At 36.4% G+C, this 13,239-nt stretch overlaps 1 protein-coding gene across 8 annotated transcripts in view; it reads right to left on the reverse strand.

The window, feature by feature from the left end:
* The window catches only part of DOCK6 (dedicator of cytokinesis 6), a 2,991,519-nt gene that overhangs the window by 479,225 nt on the left and 2,499,055 nt on the right, over nt 1-13,239 (reverse strand). For all 8 annotated transcript variants that reach the window (XM_044084603.1, XM_044084600.1, XM_044084599.1 and 5 more), the window contains one exon: nt 6,465-6,565. In XM_044084603.1, the coding sequence (XP_043940538.1) occupies nt 6,465-6,565 (101 nt within the window). The remainder of the gene's footprint in view (nt 1-6,464; nt 6,566-13,239) is intronic.

Genomic DNA, 13,239 nt, shown 5'->3' on the forward strand with positions numbered 1-13,239 from the left:
CTTATATACAAATTGTTTTTGTTTTCAACTTCAAAGGCAGTACAGTGAGGCAGTGACCTGCTGTGCAACACTGTCATTTGTCCTGTGGAGGTAACGGGTAACTCTAACCTGAATTTGCCCACACTGATCATACAAGTGATGCCCTGTCCAACCCTCTGCCTAATTAGATTCTACAATTTTGATACATCAGCATAAACATTCATCTGTGAGAGACTTACTGGCAACTTAAATGAGCAAAGCACCCTAAGGAGGATTCTTGAGTGAGACAATCACATCTCAGGAAGGAAGAAAAATGGCACAACATAAATAAGGCATTAGATACATAAACAAAAAACTCTTGGAAGTAAAACAGCCCACAAATATTAAAAAGAGATAATTAGAAAACAGAGTAACAAAATAAACCCTTAAAAACTTAATTCAGTTCTTTCTTGAAGAAAATGGTCTGTGAAAAACGTAAAGATTCTGGACAGACATAAGCTTTCAAAAATCAACAATAAAGTAAAAGATCAGTATAAAAATAACATTATCAAACCAGGGCTTAACAACTAGAGAGAAAACAATGAATAATCCTTACAGAAGCTGAAAAAAAGTGAAAAAGGTAGAGGGAGATTCTTACTCACTCTGGGGTTTTAATCCATTTTCCAGAGCGCTGTCAGACTCTTCTCATCATCAGAAGAGAAAACAGTAATAAATGTATTTTTAATAAATGTATCTTCCTCAATACCAGAAGTACTCAAACGATGCACCATCCTAGCAGCAGACAAAGATTTAATAATTCCTTATTTGACAAGCCATCTGTCAAAAAGTCAGCATTAGAAGCTAGGGTGAGACAGTCCAGTACAGATCAGTTAATCTGATCAAGGTACCAGGAAAGAGAACAAAAAAATCTTGAATGACAGATGGTTCAACATCTAATGGCCATACGTGTACAGAATTCACACAAAGCTGTACTTAAGAAGGTGACATCAAACAAGTTTGAGAATGTATTATATGTGAAAAACAGCAAGAACTGGGGGGAGGGGGAGATTACAGGAATACGGTATTAAACTGGGTATACAAACAGAAAAGCAAAAATAAATGTCAACTGTCAACTTACAATACCACATATGCCCTTTATAAAGGCTCAAAAAAACAAATCTCCATGTAAGGCTAGCATTTTCTCAGCTTAACAGTTACATGGAAAATGCGTATTTTTTTCTTTTCTGGGTTTTATTTTTCAGTTATTTGTGAAAGAGTTAACATCATACACAAGGCAGTCTTTTTAGTGAAAAATTTAATGAAATAGAATAGCTACTAGACCTAGACTGTCTGGTTCACAGGCAGAAACGTGACTTCTGTATACCTCAATAAAACATAAACATGGCTTTAAAGCTGTATTTTTTTAACTTTCAGTGGAGGGCTGGATAGGAATGGGTGAATGAAGTACTGCTCTTCTGTTTGTATTAACTATTACTTTTAAAATGAATGCCAGTTACTTACAAATCAGGGGAATAAGTGGTGGCTGCAGGGTTTGCAAACAACTAAATTAATCTTCATAAAGGTTTTTGGGGAAATGCTGTTTTCCAGACAATATTTCTTATTTAGTAAAAACTACAAAAAAACCTAGCCAAGCTAGATTTTTCACTGTGCGATTCCTCAAAGCCGCCTGTGACAGAGGACTATGCGATATATGCAAATGACACTTTAAGGAACATCAGGTGTTTCAGCTACATGGCTTCTGAATATTTCTTAGGAAAAATGTTAAGTTTTATATTACACATTGACAGTTCTTTTCTGGAATGGAGTTGGAGTTTCAAGACTACACTGACTATATGGAACAAACAAATATTTTGCTTATCAAACATGTTAACTCTAGCACTATGTTTCTGGACTTGCATCTGAAGGTATGCAGATGGGCAATGGTTTGTAAAATAAGAAAAACACAACTGCAGACTTCCAAGATGGCTGAACACTGCGCAACATAATAAGAACTCACACAGTGTGAATATTGAGAGATGTTTAAAAAGCCAATACAAGTTACTAATCTGGAAAAAAAAGGCACTGACCTTCAAGAAGCCATGTAGCTGAAACAGTTGATGTCCTTAAGAGGTCATTTGAATATATCTCATGGGCCTTCACTACAGGACGTTTAAGATATTACTAACTGAAAACTCTAGCTTAGCTGAGTTTTTCTTCAGTTTTTACTGAATGGTTTTGTCTGTGCGTCCTTTTTACCCTTTGGTTTGGATGTTAGTTGGGATATTTTGCAGACATCTTAATCGTTATGGTTATCAGGTGGGTTTAAAAGACCCTGTGTTTCTGACATACAGCCAAACCATTTATGCTGTGCTGAAGAGATCAGGAAAAAGACTGAAACACGTATGGATACAGCTAGTGGTGTTTGGCTTTACTGGCCCGAATTGCAACCATAAAAAGTAAAAATAGTCACGGACACTCAGAAGCCACGTAGCTGAAATACTTGATGTCCTTAAGGGGTCATTTGATATATCCCATGGGCATCCATTACAAGAGGTTTAAAGTATCACGCAGGGAAAACACTAATTTGGCTGAGTTTTTCTTGCAGCTGAGATAGATAGACAGACATATAGACAGACAGACAGATTGATTATATATAATATATATTGGGTGGCACAGTAGTGCAGTGAATTGTACTGTTGCCTCACAGCAAGAGGTTCCCTGGTTCGATTCTTGGCTAGGGTGCCTTCTGTGCAGAGTCTGCATGTCCTCCCTGTGTTCAGGTGGGTTTCCTCTGGGTGTTCCGGTTTCCTCCCACATTCCAAAGACATGCAGTAGATGGACTGAACCAGTCTAAGTTGGCCATAGGTGTGAGTCTGCATACGAATGCATGGTGTGAAAGAACTACCACATTAGGGCTAACCACCCGGTGGTGTAAACCTTGGCTCTAGATGATTGTCACTGTTGAAGTGACACCCAACCACATATGCAAAAATGGTATAAAGGGGTTGTGGACAGATATATATATATATATATATATATATGAGTACAGTTCCTTGTATTGAGGCACAACAGTTTTGCAGCCTCAGGGGCATAAGACATCTCCCTTCCATAAGGAAAAACAGACTACAGGAAAAAATTTAACTTGTGAGCAACAAAGCTGCTGCCTGACAATCCAAAAAAAAAAATCAAGAAAAAAGAATCATGCACTGTAGACAACCTCAGTTGAGATTTTAGAGTTTAGACATCAAAACCTCTTGATTGAAACACAATAGACAAGCACTTTCGTCCGTAAACAAGCTTTGTCAGATCTCTTTTTTTCCTGATTTTTTAGGACGGTCAGACAGCAGTTTTGTTGCACACAAGTTCCAGCTTTCCCTGTGGTCTACTGTTTTTCCCTTATGGGAGGGAGACATCCTATGCTCTTTGCATTCTCACTTCTCAAGTCCAAACTGTGGGAGGCCCTTATAATTGGAAGTAAGGACTCCTCCTCTTATTACAAGTCCTGTTCTATACTAAAATCATACTTAGTATAACAAGCAGACTGCACCTGGTACCCCTCAGAACATAACACTTAATTCCACTTTAACTCTTCGCCACTCTAACTCAGCCACTAAGATCACTTTCTCCTTTCTACATCTCTAAATTATTCTACTCTGTTTCTCAAATGTTTTAAAACTTTTATACACACTGGAAATGAATACATTGAATGTATTATGTACCCTAAGCACTATGCTACCATTGTACTGTTTGACCATCATTTGTGTGTCACTGTCTCCTTGTCTAGTTTGTACTTCTGGTCAGTTTTTGACCCCACGACGAGACTGAAATTGGTGAGAATTAATCACTGCCCAACCCCATTAAACAAATTTAAACAAATATATAATGCATATGTATTTGTCTGTGTGCAGATATATATATATATATATATATATATATACATATATATATATATATATATATATATATAGGTTTACTATCAAAATGTTGATCGCCCATCGTCGAATGTACATACTGTCGACTCCTTTATGCGAAAGCTGTAATGCCGATTCCTCAAGATATACGTCAACATTTCCGACCGCTACACCACAAAACAAGTGCTACCATGGGTCCAAAGGGGGGCAAGATTTTGCATTTCAGAATATCGATGTTTGACATCGCAACAGTCGCTGTTCGGAGTTCGCGTTAGTGGTGTCGACGATGGGCGATCGACATTTTGATAGTAAACTCTATATATATATATATATATATATATATATATATATATATATATATATATGCGTGGATTCACTAGACAATTTCAAAATAGTGAAATATGTCGAATTTCAGTATTTCGAGACTGTATAGTCGAAATTTCACATACCGGAAAACCCACAACGACAAAAACCACAATCGCGACCATGCACACACACAAACACACATACAAACACACCTACCTAACTACACTACAACAAACAAAACAACACAATCAAATACAACATAACATACAAACACACCTACCCTACCTATAAGCAAGGGGGCAAGCCCCCCTGCACCCCCTTACTTATACATACTAACTACGAGGTTGCACTAAACACACAAAAATCACCACTACACACACACACCAAAACACACACGCACTAAAATCCCTACCCTTCCGTAAACACCACTTTACCTGAATCCACAGCTAAATCCACAAACTGCACCGCACATCACAAATGTGACACCACGACAGCGGATTCGACATTTCCGCATTCAAGATAGTGCAGTTTTCCTTGACTGCACTTTTGACTATTCAGTCTCGACATACTGAAATTCAACATTTCAGTATTTCGAGATATATATACATGTCTGGTGCAGTGAAAGTGATCCTATTTGTGTGTAATATTGTGTTTAAGTTAGAGAATGTGAACTGATCACAAGTACTAGGTTGTTGGGTGTGTTAAGTATGTAATGTATGGTATAAGCATGTGGAAAAACTGCTGCTTGGTAAGTATGTTACGTTGGGTATGTCTGAGTGGTTGTAGAGTGTGTGGTAAGTGTATGTATAACTGTGTATGCCTTTATGTTGTGAATGGTTGTGGTGCAGCAGTGGTCTTGCCTTATGAGGATACCCTTTACCCTGCATTTTGTGTGACAGTGGAGTTGTTACATATAAGTTGGGGGGGGGGGTGACTGTGAAAGTGTGGTGGCGAGTAGTTTATACATTGCGCAATGTGATGTTTTGTAGTCACAGTGTATGTGACATTTAAATCTCGGTGTGTGCATGTTGTGTTTACTAGTGTGTGTGTGTGTTGGGGGGTTGTGGTCGCTTTCCCTATGCAAAACAAAGATTTTTCACAATTGACTGAGGCGAAGCTTTACCAAAGTGTGCTGCTCAGTCTGAAGTTTCAGTGAATTTAATCAACGTCTTTTCTTTACCTGAAATAGAAGAAGCTCATGCATCTTATGCCCATCACACAATGTCACGCTCCAACACTGAAGTGGCTATCTACAAACGTTCATTCCCAGTAATTCACTGGTGTGGGATTTGTTGGTCCTAACCAGTTAAATTTATTATTTCATGACAGAAGTCCATTTCCAAATACTTAAGTAACAATGTCATTTTGGAAGGTTTTCCTGATACCCCTGTCTCCAGTCTCCCTCCTTAAACAAAAAGCACTTTATCTCCTGCAAACAGGAATAGTTTGTCTTTCAGGAATAACATATCAAAGACTATAAATTATGCAGTCTAAACAATGGAATTTTACTAGTTACTGGATTAGTTCTGAAAAATGTACCTAGGTGCCATTTTATGGACTCTTGTTTTACAAGTGACAAACCCACTTGCACTAAAATCCAAACATCAGCATTCTTCAATCTCCACAGAAAGTTCAGGTAAGGAAGACACTGAAATGGCTTGCAAGAATGTTGGGTACTGCTTGACAAATTTTTCCAGTTTTTAATATCCAAAGTAATTAGGCCAATCTAATACAACTACCTCCACCTAAAATTGTAACATCCTTTGTTTCGACAGTCACTACGCTTCCACATGCACAGAGCAGATTACATGGCTAACATTCACAGCACCACATTATCATCTCTTTTGTCACAAAACTTGTAAAATGCAAAACCTCGGCTGTCTGTACACTTAATAAAAGTAAATAATGTCATAAAAATTAGCTGTTTAGAACTGAAAAGCAAAAACTCCTCACCAGTAACTCTTGCACTTTTCAGTCTGATCTACTTAATTCACAGCATGTTAAGTTGGGTTTTATCATCATTTAAAACACACTAAATAATGGCAATACAATCACAGTACAATTCAGTAAGTACATTTATAATCAGTGATATACATCCTGAAATTTTAAACAATAAAACACGGGGTTTACAACAACAAGCACTATAAATCAACGCCATTGCTGTCAGTTACTTAGACTTTTTTGGAGCATTTTTATAATACATGTAATTAGTACAAAAGTGCTAATTGTTTTATAAGACATCTGTTAAGCAGGCCTGCCAAGAAGACTCAAAAATTACCAAGCACTTGCCTGTACATTAAATCTATCAACATTTCTGGGTCCTCCTGGTGCTCTTTCATTTTCACTGTGTCCGTAAGAATCATGTGCAGATTAAATAACATGTCCTGAACCTAGAAACAAACAAAGAAGAAAGAGTTAGCAGATGACCCACATAATTATCTATGTAGCCCATTACCACTCTGTAGGCCCAGAACGGAACACAAGACAAAGAATGAGAAGGAAACAACTTAGCAATGCAACTTAAAATATAAACGAGAAAAACACTGTTGGCAAAGGTATCAATGACAGCCAAAGGAAAAGTCTGCCTTTCTGCATATGGTGGAAAACATTTACTGTCTTTGAAGGATGAAGGGAGACAAAAAGCTAACAATTAAATAACTACTCACATTACGTGCATCATACCAAGATTGATGGGTTAAATCCTAGCCCTGGAATATCCACCTATTGACACAAGGCCAGAGGACTTGGTACTAGGAAATAGGAGCTCAAGTCTTCTTCAGGGCATATATGACAGACTACAAAGGGGGCCACTTGACAATATTTTTCTACCAAAGTCTGCATAAATACAACAGATGGCCCTACTACTGCTTTTCAGAGGTCACCAAAATGACACTGCACTAGACAAGTAAGGCATCAAAAGTTAGTAAACTATTTATCTGGCAATTAAACCATTTTATATATCTTATAAATTCAAGTCTGATGCATTTATGTGGTAAAATAAATAAAAACACAAGTAATTAATATGGCAAACAAGGTGCTACTATTGCTAATGATGGACTATAGTATATCATTTATTAGCTGGAATGACCCCATTTGTTTATTAGCTTAGGTGTCTTGTTGGAGCTGACATGGAGAAGATGGCATGACTACCTTGGGGGACAGGTGGGATAGACTGTGGGTGTCTAGTGCAGCAATCCCTCAAAGGTGGAGTGCTCATGCAAAGATGGTCCTGGAGTAGATGTTTGACCACTAAGCCACTTATGCAGTGGCCTTGAATGCAGATGCAATGGTACATTCATGTGCACTGGGAGGGCACAGTGATTTCTGTGATGATGTGGACAGCTTATCATCACAAAGGGGAGATGTTACAGCCAATATTATACGGTCAAACTGTCATGATACAATCAAGGACAGAAAGCACCTATACAGCTGCTGGGTGACATCCCCTTTGGACAGCTCTTAGCCCTATGCTGAAGACACCCAGTAAAGGGGAATTAATGGGCATGAGCCCAACCTGGGGAGGCTTACCGGTTGCCAGGTTTGGGTGGAAAAGCACAAAGTAAAATAATGTTAGTTGGAATACGTGTACCTGTAACTATTTACAACAGCAGACAAACAGTGCTCTATTTACAGCATGGTTCTTAAGTTCTATGTTAGAATATATCCAGCAGCAAAAGTTCTTAGACCTAGAATTTTTTTTTGCATCTTTATCGAATTAACACTTGTAACAAAGGCAAACTTACATTTATGTAAAGTACTCAAACTATATTAACAAGTTCACATTTACAAATATTATACATCACATATATTGCTCTACTGAATATAATCAAACCAACATTATAAACTGTTCGGTATGTGCCTTCTTTTAAACCACATTCCTTCTCCAAAATATTTTTATGCATTTATTGTTCCCACAGTTTCCATTTGTTCTATGCAATTTACTCCTACCCTTTTCTAAAGATTCCACTTCCTGTTCTTTTATATCTGTTACTACATTTACTACTTCAAATACAGTTGGTTTGGATTTCTATTTTCTGCTAACTAATTACACTTTGTGAAAACATGCTCTTTCTTTCCAGTTACACCTCCAAATAATTGGGCATCTACCCCAGGAAAAATTCTTTGGAGTCTGCTAGGGGTATAATGTACCTATGCAAACACTTTCATTCAAAAATACTAAATCTTCTAGACTTTGTTGCATATTTGACAGCCATACATACATATCCCATTGTTTATTTGTGAATTGATTATCTAATCCTCTCTTCCTAATCTTTTCTGATGACTTCTGATTAATTACTATTGTTATAGAGCAATATTTTACATCTCCACTAATTATACCTTTAACAGTAGATTCTGTTCTAGATTCAACTAAAAACTTAGTGCAAGTTTTAAATTTAGGACTCCCCTCTCCCTCTTGCTTCTACTCTGACATCGATCACCAATAGAAAAGTCGGTACTTTTCCATTAACGGGGCAACAGCTTCCTTGCCCTCGTTAACGGTTTTGTCATAAGGAAACTTGCCATTCATTCTCGATATCTGCATAAATATGCCATTTCAAAAACATAAAATTAAGTGAAATTTCCCTCTTCTGAAAGGGAATTGTGAATCAAAGTGCTGACATTCATCGTGCCTCTTTTTTTTGTGTGAAGGAGTGCATTGTAAAAAGATGAGTCCACCATCAAGGAATTCAACTGTTACTTTTAAAAGTGGTGAGTTGTGTTTAACTGTGTTTCTATGATAGGAGTCTGCATCAATTTTCCCTCTGTAGCAATGTATAACCAGCAGACATTGCCCAATGACTTCAACGAGAAGTCCTTAAAATAATGAATTCTGTTTTGTTTTGCTTCACGTGTATCGATTTTAAACCAGACCAGGCACTTTCAATGTTGTATAAGTATTCACTGCAGCTTCTTTTCATTTGTCTCATTAGCGACAGACTACTCACATTTACTATTATTCAAAATAATGTCATAAAGAAACATATGCAAATACAACTAGCTTCATCAGTTGCATGATGAGGAAACATTAAATGAGGCCAAAAAAGCTGTTGTCCTGTTAACGGAGTAGGACATCTGAAAACTAGTCTGTTTCTAATGAGATAAATGACAAGAAGCTGCAGTCAATACTTATGCAACCACGAACGTGGCTGGTCTGTTTTACAATCCATATTCAGCCTTACACGTGAAGCAAATACAACCAGCTTGATCAGTTGCACGATGAGGGAAACATCACAAAGAGGCAGGAAAAGTTGTTGTCCCGTTAACGGAAAAGTCTCTAGCCTGAAGTAAAAATGTCTTCTTGGCCTCTACCCATTTCTTTACCTTTCCCTCTCTAATTATTTGTTCCCAATACCTTGGTTCCTTTGCCACTTTCCTCCAGTAAATTTCAGCCCCCTCTTGCCTATTCTCTGTACCACTAAATACAGACATCCCTATCAGCAGAATTACTTCCCTGTGTTTTGTTACTGTATGAATATAACATTCTGTAAGACTGTTGTTATTCTCCTTAAGGTTCTTTGCCCAAAATCCCACCCTTTCCTTATTTCACAAATTAGTTCCCTGCTTTATCATCATCATCCCTTTCCACTTTGAAATTTAGCTGTCTGCTTGAGCTATGTATGACAGCCTTAACACTCGCTCTCTTCCCCACCGAGATAAAAACCTTCAGCTTTATTAAATACTATCCACAACTTCTTCTATGGGTGATAAAATATGCCTGACATATGTATAAAACTAAAGAAACTAAAAACATTTTCACTGAATGTATTTTGCTATCCATATCCATAGGCAAGAGCTTCCAGTTTTTCATTTTTTGTATTACCTTTTTTTAGTCTCTTCCCACATATTCCTAGCTGCAAAAACAGAAGTTTTTTTAACCCATATGCCTAAATACTTCATTTTATCGTATCCCCATAAATATGGGTACTGATGAATCAATTTGTGTGAAGGTATATAGTTTACAGCTATAGCCTTTGTTTAATCTTCATTAATTTTATATTCTGAGAAAAAAGAAGTCTCAGAACGTTCCACAATGCTGAAATGTCCATTTCTAGTTATATCAGGCACAAAATAATATCATTTGCTAATAAAGCCAACTTTTCTTGAATACTATACCAATTATATACTTAAATTTCTGAGTCCTTTATTTTCTTTGCCAATGGTTCTAAATACAACGAAAACGACACATGGGAAACAGGACCACCCTTGCCTGGTTCCTCTGTTCAGACACAACTTACTGCTGATCAGGAAATGCAAATGCTTCTCTGTTTACTCTGTCACATACTTTTGCTGTATCAAGACCCACCAACAGCAACATTCTGCTTCCGTCTGGATCACCGCTGTTCTATTAATAAATTGCTAAAATGTTTGCCTTCCCTCCAGAAAACCACACCTGATCCACATCTCTAATTGTGGCACTGAGTATGCCATTACAGACAAACACTTCATGGTTTTAAAATTTAAATGCGTCTTTATGAAGCTGGGTCTGATGGGTCTTTACCATCTTTAGGTATTACAGCCACCACAGCTTTCTTCCAGGATGTTGGTGCTTCCCTCTCTTTTTAAAATACTAATACATAAAACCTTTCTTCCCTCCAAGCTTCCAAAGTTCCACCAAAATATCCATTCCTGGAGACTTTCCTGTCGATTGATGACACCCCACTAGTTTAACTCATCTCCTCCTATCTTAACTGTTAATTTCATCTACTTCTAACCTTGACATATTTAAGTCTTCCCTAATATTTCTTTTTTTGTTTTTTCTTCATTTCTCTACTGTACACACATTTTCCAAAATATCTCTAACATGTGCTCTGGATTTATTATCAAAATAGCTGCTAAACAGTAATCTTTCAAAATTCACGTATATTATCCCAGTACTCTCTTATATTCTCTGTAGCACTCTGCAATTGCACCTCTTCTTGTTCTGTGAGGTTCCCCTTATTTTGTAATATTTTAAGTTTTGTCAGCCCCTCTAAAGAATTCTTGTTACTTCTTAACCATCTTTCTTTTTATTTTATTAATACTCTATTTTTTAAACTCAATTTTCATTTTATCCCACTCTCTAAATATAACTTCTGGGGTACTTCTTATCTTCCCTAATAATGACTGAATAATTTCCACAACCCATTCCTTAAATTCCTCTCTTTTTAACAGGTAGCTGGGGAAGCACCAGTGTCTCATCTTTGCTTTATTACCCTGCATTTTTATCTTAGTAAATAATGGTGCATGATCCGAAATAGTGTGTTTGTCAAAGTTCTTTCAACTAAATATGTTTCTGTGACATATAATTTCTGTCTAGTCTAGCCCAGTTATTGTACCTTTAGAAATAATAAGTAAATTCTCTGAGTTGCTACTATAGAATATATGTCTTCTATAACACATATTTTCATAAATTTCTTCAGAAATCTATCCACTTTTGTTACAGTTTTCCCTCTAGGCACACAAATACATCCTCACTGCTGCAAATCAAATTCCAGTCCCCACTTATAAGTAATATTCCCTGTTGAAAGCGGATTTTCTCCTAATTTTTTAAAGCTCCATAACAGCAGTTTTAGATGGAATACACATGCAGGCCAAAGTAATTCTCATCCCTTCCCGGGAGCCCCATAATATTACAAATCTGCCATTATTACCTTTTTTCCCACTTTTATCAGTATTTGAGCTCCTTAGCAAATAATATAAGCACTCTTTTCATTTGTCCCTTCTGTTGTACATCCATTCTGAAATCATTTCATTATTAAATTTACATGATCAATTTTTCCAAATGTGTCATCTTGTAGCACTGCTATTTGCATTTCTTAATATAATAATTTTTTTCTTTTCTATGTATGTAAGACCATTCACATTCCAAGATAAAATGAAAATTGTTGGCATCATAATAAGAGGTCATTATTCCCACCTATTGTATATGATAGCTTTTTTAAATGTTTATTTCCAGCTTTTGTGATACATATACCCACTAATGTTTTGTCAGGTTAACCCTTTATACAGTTTTTTCTTATCATCAACACTGGAACCTATGTCAAATTTTACAAGACTTACCCCGAAAAAAAAAAAAAAAAAAGAACCATAATCTGTTAAGTTAATACAAACACACAAAACTATGTGCATCTTTAAATAATGAAGTTTAACCCTCCAAAAAGGGGTAGCTGTCACAAATATTAGGCCTAGTAGTCTTGAGTATGAGTGGACAAGATTTCTTTTTACATTTCTTTACCGGGGTAGTGCACTGATCTAATGACCAGTTTCAGGCTCTGCCTCAGTGAAATGAAAAACATTTCTCAAACAATAAAGGAAGAAATTTCAGCAATAACAGAATTGCTCAGATTAATTGCATACAAAAACTACGTAGGTATATTACAGTAAACAAGAACAGTGTAGTGGCAATACTTAACATTCTGAATACAGGATCTTATGCATGGAAGGCACATACACACCAGACACTAGCTTAAGTGTACGCTCAAGTTATTAAATTAATAAACACATGAACACAAAGTTGCTATATAAAGTATCTTTTACTCAGAGGACTCCAGTTTTCCAGTGCTGAGGACAGTCAATACATGCCTAAATATAATGTACATGTGTGAAATGAAAACAGGCAATCATCCTTTTTTCATTTTTAGCTAGTATAAACGGAACACACAGATAAAAGTTATTACTTAATAAAACAGGACAAGTCATTTTTCAAATTCACATAGCAGTTAACAAGGGTTGGCAAAACTGTATCTGAATTAACTTTCTTAACCGCAGTTTTAAAATGAAAAATGATTAATGTTTCCACAATGATGACATAATGCATTGCATGAACTTAATAGGCCTTATTACTGAGTCACACTTTTCATATTTATATTCAGTAACATTTCTGCTACATTGCATTCAAAAATGCTTTCTCCCTTCATTCAGTGTCTGATGGAAATCTCTTAGGCACACCTAAGAAAAGCTTTTCTGTGGCCTTGGCTTGAATAGTGACACGGATACAGGTTATATATGGATCAACTACAGTCTATCAAAGTGTGTGTGTATATGTATATATATATATATATATATATATATATATATATATATA

Source organism: Protopterus annectens, chromosome 9.part0, assembly GCF_019279795.1.
Source record: "Protopterus annectens isolate FY-2018-M chromosome 9.part0, PAN1.0, whole genome shotgun sequence".
NCBI lineage: Eukaryota > Metazoa > Chordata > Ceratodontiformes > Protopteridae > Protopterus > Protopterus annectens.